Consider the following 15,213-nt stretch of genomic DNA (forward strand, 5'->3'; position numbering starts at 1 on the left):
ACTCAAAACCTGCATTCCATGCTGCATAGTCGCTCGTGCACCTCTGACGTGTGCACAACAGCAGGCGAGACGACGAACAGGTGGCCTTGTGTCTGAGAACACTCTGGCCGCTCAGTTTCAGTATCGCTTTTCTGAGCTTCGTGCCAGCCCGCAAAGACGGTGACTCGCCCAGCCAGCCTCAGCCAGACAACCTAACCCAGCTGAGCACCGGTTTAGACGCTGATTGACGTGTCACTAATGTTTGCTAGTTACTGGTTAATTTGGACGGACTCCTGACGGAAGGCCACATCGTGCTATGGCTGGCACAACAACAAGTGGACATCCAAATATCCACTCCTCAAGCCTGAATTTCACAGTGCAGTGTTGCCCGCACACCTCTGATATGCAGGACACAAGTGAAGATGTAGAGCAGGTGCATAGAGCAGGTGCATAGTTTTGATCTCACTTTTCAGAGCTTCACTCCACACCACGGCGACGACTACCAGCCTCACACTGGCCAGCCAGTTGAGTACAGTTTTGCACAGTTTACTAGGGCGCTTATTAAAGCACTTCCTTCATTTCCTCACCAGAAGGCGCCTTGCTGTTATGGCACCAATGCATTTCCCTCTATTCCATTTGTGAGGTTCTGCTGTTCTTCTATTGAGCCAAAAGAGTCTTTTCGCATGCGATGTTGCTGCTTTTGAGGAGGTTCCATGCTACAGTCTCTCACCGTGAAGAAGGCCGAAAAAGGTTTTACCATTTCGGAGCAACTCTGTGCTGACATTCCTGACAGTGTGCGTGCCTAAAGCATTCAACGAAGAGTGAAAATCGTTGTTGGAGCGAAGTTTTCATCTCAAAAGCAGACACCCGCTGGACAGGTTTTTACCACGTAAATTTACTATGATGCCAACAGTTTTTGGCTGTTTTACGATCAACCATCCGTTATTTGGAGCTTGGCATAATCCGAACATTTCACCTGGTCCGTTAAATTCAGAATTAAAGGGATACTGAACGAAAATCTTAAAATATTAAGAAAAAGCGAGATTTTCATTTGTAAGATACAATTACAGTCATCATTCAGGTTATTTTCGAGCGGATGGATGTATTTTTGACATTCTGTAAGCAGCTGCCGGGCCGCACTCAGCGCGTGCCTGCCTACAAGCTGACGGGCATGACGTCAAGCCTAACCTGAGCAGCACCGTAGGCAAGCTGGCTTGCCAGTGCACTGCTCACGAATCGCCACCCACTCGTTGCCCTGGTGTGTGTGAGGTGGCGCTACTGGTATAGTCTCTGCGAAATGTTGCTTTTTTTGGCCCGTCGCTTCAGATGATGGGGATTTCCAATTAATTCTGACCGAATCAGCCAAGTAGTCACCCAAAGTATACAACCACGAGATGCAGGCAGAGAACCATGCAGCGTGAACAAAAGGAAGCCAAACGAATTGTACTGTACAAAGAAGCAAAAGCATGTCAAACATGTCCATTTCCGTGCTGTTTGTGCTGGCGAAAGCTTGCGACGGGTAAGGTTGATGTCACATCGTGTATTCTGGGAGCTTTCAAAGGCAGCCACTAGGTTAAGCAGTTTGAAAATTATTCATTAAAATAATTACTTATTGCTCATTACTGTTCCAGAACAGTGCTATATTGGTCACCGTCCGTGCCAGAGCTATCATTTGGGCCAGAAAACTTGGGGGCAGATATTTTGTGAGGTTTTACTGTGTAATACTATTACTGAGAGGCTGTTTGCAGACCTTGATGTAATTCATTCAAGGTTCACGGTTCTAAATGACTCTAGTACACACCTGGAGAGCTGTCCTTTGGCTTTCGAGGTGTCACTTTTACTGGAAAGCTTTTCCATCCTTTTACTGAAACAACAAAAAGCCAGAAAAATGAGACAATTGCCAGCAGCAACACAAAGAGAAAAAGACAGTAAGAGCAGCAGTTGCAACCCTGTCTGCATTTAGACCATACTCACAGCGACTGACAAGGTGGTAGATGGCTGTCGTGATGGAACAGACCCATGTCACGTGCTTCTGGAGGCCAATGAGAGACGACAGGCTTGGGCTGCTCAGCACAGCATCCAGTGCTTGCAGAAACTCCTCCAAGTGGTTGCAGGAAAAGCAGTCAGGAGTCTCCGTCATCCACCGTATAGCCTAGAAGATAAGTTGTGTGAGTCTGAGCCTCCTAGAAGACAGCTAGTTCTTGCAGAACTAAGCAGGCACTGCAAACTTAACATTGTTACTTTCTCATATTTCTCACAATATGTAGGGGAAAAAAAAAAGCTAACAACTTTTTAGATATTTATTCATTAAAATATACTAATTAAATTAGGAAGCACAGCAAGGCTAACTGTAAATGATTCATATTATGAAGACAACAAAGTTAAGAATTCCCCACAGAAAGGGGTAACTGCATGCTTACATCTTTTGATTACTCGGTTGTCTGACATGCGCAATCTTTTTATCTTCTCGAAAGTCCATTAAACCGTATGCGCTCTCCTCTGTGTCACCATTTTAAGTTTTCTGCACCACATAAAAGCACCGAGTGCTTACTAGACTAGAATTAAAGGCATACTTTAAGCGACAAAACCTAAGATATCATAATGACATAGTGGAAACAGAGTACTGAAAAAGGAATAGAAAAAAGCTTTTTACCAGAAGAGCAGTGGCAACCTTCACCTTCTCACAAATTATTCATACTTTGGAGTCACCGCCCTCCACTTTACTCTTACAGAAAAAAAAAAGAATACAAAAAACCTTTGCTGATAACTTTAGCATAACATTCCTTCTTTTGAGGGGTCCATTCAAATAAGGAGCTATGTAGAAGGGGCAGCCAGACATGACACTCACCTCAGCACAGAGCACAGCAAACCTAGCCACATCCTCGAGGCTGTCGATAGGCATGTCTGCAGCCAGGGCCGCCAGGCCATCCAAGTAAGTGGCCAAGGGTGGTGCCAACCGGCACAGTGTATCCCACACCTGCATTATAATTGTTCTATTACCTTTGGGAGTCAATGGATGTCGCAGTGCTGCGACATGCTCTACGGACCTCTTGAACTGTTGAATTTCTTAATTCACCCATAAAGAGAGACCTTAATTTGGGGGTTTAGGCCCTCAAAATTTGAGGGTGAGGGAGTGACAAAACCCAACCATTATTACAGTCGCCGATTGATTTTTTTGGACTCTCAAGGAACCACAACAGCAAACGAAATATCAAATTTAGCTGAAAAACAAAAATTCACTGACGATTATGATACTTCCTAATATAAATTGATTATGCATGCGCTTCTTCGAAGCTAGAACTACGGCACGGGCTGACTGGCTGTGCTAAATATCCAATATATATAGGGTGTGCTGCATCTGTTCGTCACTTCGCGCCAAAGCAAGTGCAGACACACACAGTTTCCACAGTACAAATGCTCTCTCACCCTCCCGCCGAGGCTCGCATTGTCATTGGTCAGGTGGGGAGTGAGGTTCCCAGAAGTTTCGAGTTTCTTCTCTCTGAGCCAGTGCCACCGTGCGCGAGAGAAGTGGAGAGGGCAACACGCAACACACACACACAAAGTTATGCGCTCCCCATGGGTAAACAGGGGTTTCTCAAAGTTGCTGGAACCTTCTGCAGTGTGCGCAGGCGAGATTCTTATTGTGCCGCCCCAGCTTTTAGCGTGCTATGGTGCATACGACTCTGGCACCATCTCTGAGTGAGCGGCGGCACTCTATGTGCCTGTGTGGCAACACGCGTGTTTTTATGTCCGGTGCCTGGTCACGGCAACGGCGATGGCAAGTGACGCCGTTCAAACCACAAACCGGCGCTTAAGAGCTACATTCTAAAATCACTTTACTTCAACTCCTAATAGCCAATATGATGGAGAAAGAGGTCAGCAGTCTTGTGCACATTCTTAAGATGTCTCAAGATTTCGCCACGCTATCTGTGCACAGACAACGGGTGGCGACCACTTTGATGAGCTGCATGTTCGATGGATCTACTGCCATCGGCATGTTATGGACAAATGCTTGGATTGGGAGAAAGTCCAGACGTGAAAGCGGACTCGCCACTGCAGGAATTAGGCAACACCTACTGAACGGAGGGCCCAAAATGAAAAGGTGAAGATGGCAATAAAGATAAGAAAGAACTGTCAAAGGGTCGAAGCAAATGCTTCGTCGGCGTTGGCTTTCGTAATCAGGCCTAGTGACTGGAGTAAAATAAATAAATAATTGGTTTTTATGGGGGAAAGGAAATGGCGCAGTATCTGTCTCATATATCCTTGGACGCCGAAGGGAAGGGATAAAGGAGGGAGTGAAAGAAGAAAGGAAGAAGAGGTGCCGTAGTGGAGGGCTCCGGAATAATTTCGACCACTTGGGGATCTTTAACGTGCACTGACATCGCACAGCACACGGGCGCCTTAGCGTTTTTCCTCCTAGTGACTGGAGCTAAAAACCAACATAGGAACCAATCGTACGTTACTGTATGCACACTGTGGTCTGGCATATGATGAGAGGCGTTTTGCCTATTATCAAAAATGCCAGTTTTGATGGTGTGTGATAAAACAGTCGGGGCTGTGGTGCGTTCTGTCGTGGGTACAAGCTCCTCGCTATGAAAAATGTCGCCATTTCCTTTCGCTTGCGGTGACCACTACGTAAGTTTTTGCAGCGGACGTCTTTCAAGAACGGTCCAACTCGCAACAATGCATGTGCTGACGGCATACGTGTGTGTGCCGTCGGTTATTTCACCATGCAAAGCCACTTCGCCCAACTAAGCGTCCCGAACAGTTCCATGGTAGTGGAAGTGGCACATGGAAAAAGCCACCCACCTGCGCATCCTCCAGCAGTGCAATAAGCCGGGCCTGATGCCGTGCCTCACGGGGGCACTCAGCCACTGCAGCCGCCAGGAAAGGATGGTGTGGCTGTGGTAACTCAGCCACAAGGCGTCGTGTCTGGCCCAGCACACATGATCGTGCTGCTCGATACAGTGCTGACTCGCCCGTGCTAGAGCGCTGGGCACCCAGTCGCAGGCTTGCACACACCACGGATGGCCCCACATCCTGCCCCCAGAAACATAACAAATAATAGTAAATATACCAAATGTGCAATGCAAACCCAGTCATATTTGTGCCTTGTGTGCCACTGTTCCATTGCAAGGCAAATAGAGTGTGACTACTGTCCACAGCAGCTGGATCTCAGGGACACTACTTGCGTGCAAATGCAGACATGAGAGTAGTATACTTCGAACCCAGCAGCTGCTGCAAGATTTGACATTCTTGGCTCTGCTCAGCACTATTTGTGCGCTCAAGACAAGTGTTGTTGGACATGTATTTTTCTCTCCCACCTCAATGAATGTTAAGAGCTCCTTCACCAGGGCACAACCCTCACTAAACACAACAATTGCATATCTCTGAGGTAGTAGCAATGGAAGTGATGGTGAGGCAACCAGGCATTCACATTTGCAAGGAAGTCAGATTTTGTAGGCAGTGCACACCAGTAGCTCCTTGCCAGCACAGAGTTTATAAATATTGCCTAGAGGGAAAGCTGGCGCCACCATCTATGCTGGTTTCTTAAATAGCACTTCATCCACCGTGGGAATGCCGGGAAGACAGCATAGCGTACTTGGCTAGGCCCTAAAACATAACTATGACTGCAGAAATACAAATTTTCGCAAAACACACATTGCAAGGAAGCGTTGTTTTACATTCAGTATGTCCTGTAATAAAATATGCTTACTGTATATTGCAATAAATGAGCAGAAAAGCAAACCATCACCGAATTTGTTCAGGGCTAGAGAGGGCTTTCTCTTCATGCCACCAAATATAGCTAACTGTGGAAAATAATTTTTTGCGTTTAACAAAACGAATATTAAAAAAAAATGTTAGCGCTTAAAATACTACCCTTTAGAAGCTCGCGTTTTCGCAATGTGGAAAACAGACATTTCATTGGTGTTGTCTGCTATTGCGGTATGCGCCCTATGTCTGTGCATAGGCTATATATGTTCGTGCCATGAGAAACTTGGCCGAGCACCCGCTTTTCCACGAGAAACTACCGTATTTACTTGCATAATGCTCGCACTCGCGTAATGCTCGCACCCCCCCCATTGGCTATCAAAAATTGGAAAAATTTTTTTTCCCCGCATAATCATCGCACCCCCAAAATTACTGCCGCGAGCCGTCTGCTTGTCGTAGCGATCGCCATCTATTGACTGCGGCCACAACTAACTGCCATGGTTGGGCGCGCGTGCTACTAGGCGGCGGTACTGTGCTATCATCCGCTGCCACCGCCGCTACCGCTCATCCACTCACCACTGCTACGCCATTTTGCGAAGGTGTCTCCAGCTCTCCGGTGTCTAGTAGGCCTCGTTTGCCTTGTTTGCGTGTTGCACCGTGCTCTTTGTGCCGCTTCGCCATGGGACGCTACGCAAGCTACACAGCTGCTTTTAAGCTAAAAGCTATTGAGTATGCGTTGGAACCTGGCAACCGCGCCGCCAGCAGACACTTCGGCGTCAACGAGTTTTGCGTCCGGTATTGGAGACGGCAGCACGACGAACTCAAGACGACTGGTAAGACGCGCCGGGCCTTCCGTGGACCGAAGACTGGGAAATTTCCTGCTGTCGAATCCTCTTTACTGGAATATATCAAGGCTCGACGAGCGGATGGGTGTGCTATGTCGATTGATTTGATATGGAACCAGGCGCTCGTAATCGCAAGAAAGGAGGGCATCCCGGTGCAAGACTTCCACGCTAGTAACGGGTGGGCCACACGATTTATGCAGTGCAATGGACTTTCGCTCAGGAGGCGAACGACGCTTTGCCAGCGCCTGCCCGCAGCCTATGAAGAGAAAATAGTGGACTTCCATCGATTCGTTATCAGGATCCGGCAGGAGAAAAACTTCTTGCTCTCCCAGATAGGGAACGCGGACCAAACTCCGCTGAATTTTGATATGCCCAGCAGCAGGACAGTCGAACAGACAGGCGCTCGGACTGTGCACATCAGGACTACAGGTGCCAAAAAACAGAGGTGCACGGTCATGCTAGGCGTGACGGTGGACGGGCGGAAGCTCCCACTGTACGTCATTTTCAAGCGGAAGACCCTCCCAAAAGGAAAGCTCCCCCCTGGTATACACGTGCGCGTCCAAGAAAAGGGGTGGATGACCGCGGACCTTATGGTGGACTGGGTGAAGACTGTGCGGGGCGGTGACCGGGAGCGCTTCTTCTTCCGTCGCTCCTCGTGCTTGATAGCTTTCGGGGCCATCTTCAAGAGTCAGTTCGGGCGAAGTTCAAGGAACTGCGCACGGACCTGGCTGTTGTACCCGGCGGCCTCACATCAATGCTACAGCCTTTTGACGTATCTTTGAACAAGCCATTTAAAGATAACGTCCGGAGGCTGTATGCAGAATGGATGGCCGAAGGTGAACATGCTCTGACGCCAGGCGGCAAGATCAAAAGACTGTCCGTGGAGCTGCTGTGCAGCTGGGTATCAGAGGCATGGGGGATGATTGATGTAAACATGGTGGCCAGAAGCTTCAAGAAAACAGGAATTTCGAACGCCCTGGATGCAACCGAGAACCACCTGGTGTGGGACGACGAAGAAGCATTGGAAGATGAAGAAACCATCGATTCCAGTGTCGACACGGACTCTGATGAAGAGTAGAGTTGCCTGCAGGACGTACGCAACGCGAGTAGTGACGGAGAGGTTGCGCGCGGCAAATAAAGTGCTTTAGCAGCTTGAGCTTACGTTCACCCTGTACTTTCATAACGAAGGTAAGTTATGCTTGAAAGTAATGTTTTTGTTATATTTACAATTGCAGACCTGACAATCCTGATCTTGCACCCATTCATCTTTGCATTTAACACTCCCAAACATTTGCTTGAAAATTTTCCCCGCATAATTATCGCACCCCCAAACTTCGTGTTGATTTTCAGGGAAAAAAAGTGCGAGGATTACGTGAGTAAATACGGTAGTTTGCGCGCACTAAGTGCCGGCTCTCGCCATGTCCTGGCGCTGCGCTTACAGATTTTGCCAAGAAAAACATGAATTAGGAAGTGGAAACCTCTCTTACCACAAGTAAGTGACGGCCATGTTCATGCTGACAAGTGCAACATGGGGGTATTCATTCGGGTGAACTAATTCATGAAGTGGAAGTTGTTCTTGCATGCAATGCGCGGCCCCCGCCAGTCTTCGAAATGAACCAAACGAAATCCTCGGCAAGTACGGTTAACATAAGTTGCGCTTGTACTTTGCGTTTTTAAAGTGTCTCCGAGACTCTATGAGAAATGTGCAGAGTGATCACGGCAGCAGACTGCAGAGTTCTCAGTTCCTAAAATACCTTGCTGTCTTCTTACACATTTCAATGCACAAGTAGCACTGGTTCCTGCTGAGCAAAACCGAGCTTGCTGTGTAAATGGCTCCCAGTGAGGGGGCAAACAGCCTTTAGGCCTAGAAGGCACCAGTCACTGTGCTCAGCTCACTTCGAGGTCAAGTGCCTTCGCATGCTTCGGATCTCAAATGAACTGCGTGCGTAGCTGCGCTACACAACCACAAAGCACACAAAACATCAGCAAAAACTAAAATGGCGAAAACAAAACTGAACAACCCAAAAAATCCAACCCGTAGCACAGTCAACGAGCCACTAGATGCCAATCGGGTATGATGTCTTCCCAGCATGCCTCGGGCGTCCATGGTGGATAAAGTGAAGAGCCGATAGCTTTCCCTCTGGTGTACAGCAGGAAACTATGCTTGCCAGCCTCAAGCGAAACTACAAAGCTAAAAACCATTAAGTAAAAACTGAATTACTAAGACATCAATAGATGCCGTATAAACGCGTGTAAGGGCTGCACCCGTGTAAGGGCCGCGCCCTGTATTCCCAAAGGAAATATTTGAAAAAAAAAAAAAAAATCCGTGTAAGGGCCGCACCCAAACTTTCCAGGAAACACGCAAGAATAGCCTTCGAAATACATGCGCACAGGAGCTTCAAAGTGCCGCCCATGGATGGCGCCCGAGGCCGCGGGTCATCATCATCATCTTTTCTTCTGCCGCGAGCTTCTGCTACTGTACTTCCGCTATCCGTATCGGCATCAATATTGCCAGGTCTAACTTTGTTCTGTTCTGGCTGTCAAAGCATGCGTTTTTTGGTGGTTGTGTTAGCGTGGTTGCTCGGCATAGTTGTTGCTCTCGTGCGCTGTCGTTCTTCACTTTTTCATGAACTGCCTCCGAGCATTGTCACTGTTGCACGATGGGCAAGCACCTCAACAGCTACACAGCGGGCTTTAAACTGAAAGTAGTGGAGTTCGCTCTCGAACACGGCAAGAGTGCCGCGGGCAGAAAATTTGACGTGGACGAGAAGTGTGTCCGACGGTGGTGCGGACAAAGGGATGCGTTGAAGAATACCAGCTCCAAAAAGCGCGCTTTCCGAGGCAAGCCATGCAAATTTCCTGAGCTAGAAGAAGAGCTGCTATGCTATTCAATGGAAGTGCGGAACAACGGCTACGCGTTGACAACGGACATGCTGCGCGTGAGGGCACAAGCCTTGGCGCGTGCTAAAAGCATACCGCACGAGGACTTCAAGGCTAGTGCCGGCTGGGTACGAAGGTTTCTGAAGAGGAAGGGCCTATCATTTCGGCGAAGGACCACGCTGTGCCAGCGGCTGCCCCCCGACTACACCGACAAGGTGCTCAGCTTTCAGAAGTATGTCATCGGTCTGCGTCGTGAGCACAACTATATATTTTCGCAGATAGCGAACGCCGACCAGACCCCCGTGTGGTTCGACTGTCCCGAGAGCTGCACAGTTGAACTGAAAGGAAAGAAGAGTGTTTTCGTGCGGACAACCGGCGCGGAGTGCCAACAGTGTACCGTTATGCTGTGCGTCACCGCGGACAGGCGGAAGCTGCCCCCCTACGTCATCCTGAAAAGAAAAACGATTCCTATAGGCGTTTTCCCCAAGAGAATTGTAGTTCGCGCCCAAGAAAAGGACTGGATGGACGATGAGCTTGTGCTCGACTGGGTAAAAAGCGTTTGGAAGAAGCGCCCAGGCACCATGCTGGCCCGACGATCGCTCCTCGTCTTGGACAGCTTCCGCGGTCACTTGACGGGTAGGGTTAAGGAACGCCTACACGGTATCCGCACAGACATGGCCGTGATACCGGGCGGCCTCACCGGCATGCTGCAACCCCTGGATGTAAGCGTCAATCGGCCTTTTAAGGTTGAATTTCGAAGGCAGTATTCGGAATGGATGGCCAATGGCAATCACGACGAGACGCCGACAGGGCGGCTTAAGAGGGCACCGCTCGCGACTGTGCTTGGATGGATTCTGTCCGCGTGGAATTCCGTGTCGACTGACATTGTAACCCGGAGTTTCAAAGTGACCGGAATTTCAAACAGTTTAGACGGGACCGAAGACGACTGTCTGTGGGCTGAACATTTACCTGAACACAGCACCAGCTCGGAGTCTGAAGACTCCGTGAGTGATGCCTGAACGGTAAATAAATGCCGCGCATTCCAGATTGGTTTGCTTTCACTTGAAAAAAAAAAAATTTTTTTTTCGAAAATCGCGTGTATGGGCCGCACCCCGAAATTTGCCCCCCGAATCTGGGAAAAAAAGTGCGGCCCTTACACGCGTTTATACGGTATCTGTTCACAACTGGTAAGTAAACTCTCAGTATGACTTTCAGTAAGACGGATAGCAAGTAAGGGTGTGCAAATTCTGAACTTTTCAAATATGAATATGAAGAAAATGCTTTCGACTATCTGTTCAGTATGAAAAAAAAATTTCAGAAGATAAATGGGCAAACATTGTTGTCCCCCTTCTTTTTCAAAATAGTGTATGGCCTTTACAGCCAAAATCAACAAAGCGACTCACTCAGCACCATAAAAAAAAAAAAAAACGACACGCACAGAAGTGTAAGCTGCTTGATTAGGAAGCATAATAGTATGCAGCCTGCAATATGATCATGTAAAATGAGACAAAGTGAAGTTCATGAATTCACACATGACTGGCAACTTAAGGTAACATGACAATAGTAAAACCTCTTTAATTTAGATTTTGACGTATTGGAAGAAATGCACGATTTATCCAAAGGTCGAGTTATAAAATCCCCCGTCCCTGAAAAAAAAAAAAAGCTTCCTAAAATGCAAAAATCCAATGACGCCATGTGAGAAAACTCTATCACACAAACAGCAGCCATTGACAAGTGCGCAGTTTCAGAAAGTTGGAAGAACGCAGACTTTAACAAGGAGAATACACATTAGAGCTGGGACGGTGAGAATGCTTATATAAATACCAGCGACACACCAATCGGCATCTGAAAGCAGTGCGCAGCTTGGTTTGGACAGCTGGTGAATGCACGGCCAATAGCCGTCTTTGCCGCAGGCTGGCGGTTAAGCTTTCAAAGCAAAACCACATGACCAGGGTATTTTTTGACCTAGCAACAGGGGTCCTCGTATCGTTGTCATGACTGCAGCTACGTGCACGTCAAAGGTGCGCAAGTTACAACGCATTGTGCAATAGGCAGGATTCTTACACCACCACTTCCACTGCTGGACACGTTAACTCGGCACCGCTTCAGGAGCCCCACCAGAAATTCCTGCAAGTGGGCTTTCCCTCATATTGTAGTTGAACAAACGAGATGGCAAAGCTCATGCTGAAAGCGTTGTGAAGATGATAGAATGAGCACCATGGGTGTGGCCCACGAAAATGGACATTAAATATGTAACATATTACGAAAGAATCGAACAAAAAACTGCACACTTTCACACTGTGACTGTTCGAAGCGGGTGGTTGGCCATATTGTTCTCATTACATGTGATATGAGGGAAAGAAGCCCACTTAACGGAATTTCGCACGAGATCAAAGCCTAGTAGCATCCTAATGTGACCAGCACACGCGGAACACGATGGAGAAGAAAGCAAAGAAAACACCTTCGTGGTGTTTTCCCGATACTCGATCTTCGAATAATTTGCCCAGGTACTGTGGTTTTGTAATGGTCAGATCTATGAAAGTCAGCACGATTGCTGCCAAATATTTGAAAATTCTCGAGTACAGCAGAAGCCCACTGTTACATTCTTCATGGGACCGTGGGAGAAAAAAAAAACATACCAGCGGGAAACGCAGATGCTGGGAAGCACGCGTGAAAAAAAAGAAAGTACATTGTTGCTTGCAGTTTTTTTATTTTACTTCTACTAAAGGGAAAATACTCGTCTTGAATTAGCAAGGCTATGCGGCTCTCACGATTGTTCGCATGCATAGAAAGTCCTACATGCTCTGCAATGCCTCTCTGTCTGCTTGAGCACCTGTTGATTGAAAGGAGGCAGCAGCGAAGAGAGTGGGCCCATGGGGTGGGCAAAGTTTAGGCATGCGTGTGTGCTTTTGCACTATTTTCGCGGTGTCCACTTTAATCCTACACAATCCTTGTCTATTCGAACCTAGAGATGGCATTTTTAAACTGCAGATGACTGGCTGGAAAAACGCATATGACAGAAACATACCTCGGAGCCAACCCACGCAACTATGTCTCGTACAGTGTTGCCCATGCTGCGTTTGCTGTGGCACAGTTTCGCTTTCGCGCCTCGCGTCATTCGCGCTCATGCAGCAGTGGTGATGGAACACCAACAGCCGGAAAAAGATTCACGCCGCCTGTAAGTGTGCTCAGTGTCGGTGCGGGTGCAACATGGCGGAAGCCGCCGAGCATGGTGCAAGCGCCAATATGGAGTCTACAAAGTTCTCCTTCGGCCCCGTCGCCATTCTGCGTGCGCTAAATGTACACTGTCAAAATGGTGGCATGGGGTGAACCACTACCGCAAGGTGACATTTATGACGTAGCATGTGGGAAAACCGCCATAGTTGCGATGTAACAGGTGAGTCTGTATTGCATGGGATTCTGTGGGAGCTTGGATGGGAATGGCTCATGAAATCGTAGCAGCCAGGAAAATGCAGCACACGGGAACATCACACGGGAACATAACAGCCGGGTTCTGCTGTATCAATTGTTCGAAACAAATATGAACCAAATAACAAACATGTTCGATTCTTATTCGAAATTTTGAATATTCACATGCCCCTTACAAACAAGCTAAACTCTTGAAGAGCACTTGAAATGCTAATGGCATTCACTTTGGCATAATTAAGCTTGTAGCTTCAGCAAGCATCTGACTCTGTAAGACTTCATAATTTTCCTCTAAGATTCCTATCAATGCTGCCAAGTTTTTTACTGAGATCTCAAAGGTAGGTGGAATTCTGCTGAACAGTGTAACAACATTAGTGCAACCAGGCTGCACTGGCTGGTTTATGGTTTTATGGGGGTTTAATTAACGTCCCAAAGCGACTCGGGCTATGAGGGATGCCGTAGTGGAGTGCTTCGGAAATTTCGACCGCCGTGGCCGGGATCGAACCCACGTCTTTCAGGTCAGCAGTCGAGCTCCATAACCACTGAGCCCCCACAGCGGCCAGGCTGTACTGGCAAGTAGAAAGCATGAAAGTGAAAACCTACACTCCCAAGAATAAGATGGCTTCTACAGCAGACTATAAGTAAAAATGAATGGCTCTTCTGGTAATTTTACTCACATGCGAGTTAACTTTTTCCACCTGAAGTATAACTTATCCAACACTTTAGGTATCGATAACGCACTGAAAATAAAACTTTTAGAGCACTCCAACAACGGCTTTTAACTATTACAGTCAGGTGCCTAGTTGCAATTAGAGATTTGCAGCTGGTGGCTAGTAACAGCCATATCAATTTTTAGAAATTGGAAAGTGCAATTACTTTTGGTGTTGGGTTCAACAAATTTTGTTTATCTCACGCCAAAAAATGCGTGCTTTCGAAGAGCCCCCACGCAAAGCAGCGGCAAGAAGCGGAGGTGCGGCGGAACTGCGTAGGCGGTTTTTACGCGCTTGACTTTGTCGCGAGCGTTTCTTATCTACTGCCTCTTAGATGACGCTGAAGCTACAGAAGATGATGCTGTGATCATGGAAAGCTTTGGTTCTCAGATGGAATCAAGCTCGCTTTATTTTTGTTACCATGTTGTATTTGTGTAAGACGGAAACAATGTCGAAAACGTGATAACATGTGATAACTGATAATGAATAATTATCACATAAAGGGACGATAAGAGCAGGATGTAAGGCATTTCTGAGTGTTTGTTTTATAAACCAACACTTGGCACTTAGTAAGCAGCCAGAGAGCATAGTCAGAGCCTTGCCATCGCCAACAACTGATTTATAAATACCCTGATATAGTAAAGATTTTTGCTGGTCTGAGCTACTTTACTATAGAAGGGTTTTACCCGTATTGGTTTACCCCTATTGGTTCACTTCATGTAAACACATACTCCACAGCCCGTGCAAACACACACATGCTACACTGCAATCCACTAATAATGATATTGAGAAAACATGAAAATCTGATCGTTATAACCAACCATCGCTATATCTGCCGGAGCTCCCATCAAAAGATAAATACACCGTGACATTATTTCCACACAGCATCTTGGCATGCTGCCAAGGTCTGCGCTGCGGACAGTGTGAAACATGAGAACGTGCTAAGAAAAGCTAAAGCTTTAAAAAAAAGTAAATTCTCAAAAACAAAAGTGGGGGGTGCGTTCAGAGATATCGCCTCGCGCTTTATCGCCACCATTTTTAACCAGTTCACAAGTGCAAAAACAGGCAGAAATGGCAGAAACAATGTTTGTGTGAGAAAGCGCTAAGCAGCTACGGAGAAGCAAGCTCTTCCCTCCTCCCTCCAGCAATTGTGAAGAAGATAGCACTTGGTTTCCAAAGGCTTACACAATGCCCCCTCTCGAATTTCGCCACGTTGGTTCCGCTTGCGGAGTTTTTACGTCATTCACTTCAATGTATTTTGTTTTTTATCAAACTTTCAGACAAATTTTGGTGGTAAACACCTTCCGGGCAACTAGAATACTATTGTTGTATCCGTTATTCCGCTGATAATGTATTATGTTGCCAATGTATTACCTCGGCTGCTCCCCCCCTTATGTAATGCCCTAAACTAAGGGCCTTAAAGGGTAAATAAATGATGATAATTTTATCATTATATATAATTTATTTTTACATAGGGGCAATAAGAGATTTAATAAATCTAAAGTATTTGATCGTTATAAGCGATATATCATTATATCTGGTATCATTATAGGTGGATTACATTGCATTGCATTTTGAGTAAGTGTGGCATGTGAACAGACAGACTTGAGTCCTACCGGTGTGGAGTGTGTTTGGTCAGTTCACACAAGCCTGACTTCTAA

General features: G+C 47.0%; 1 protein-coding gene across 1 annotated transcript in view; it reads right to left on the bottom strand.

The window, feature by feature from the left end:
- Nucleotides 1-15,213, bottom strand: part of htt (huntingtin) — a gene marked incomplete at its 5' end in the record, with an annotated part of 120,590 nt that overhangs the window by 44,979 nt on the left and 60,398 nt on the right. Inside the window, 4 exon segments of the mRNA XM_077645809.1 lie at nucleotides 1,781-1,843; nucleotides 1,954-2,131; nucleotides 2,828-2,956; nucleotides 4,789-5,019. Of these exon segments, the coding sequence (XP_077501935.1) occupies nucleotides 1,781-1,843; nucleotides 1,954-2,131; nucleotides 2,828-2,956; nucleotides 4,789-5,019 (601 nt within the window).

This window comes from Amblyomma americanum, chromosome 1 (genome assembly GCF_052857255.1).
Source record: "Amblyomma americanum isolate KBUSLIRL-KWMA chromosome 1, ASM5285725v1, whole genome shotgun sequence".
Lineage (NCBI taxonomy): Eukaryota > Metazoa > Arthropoda > Arachnida > Ixodida > Ixodidae > Amblyomma > Amblyomma americanum.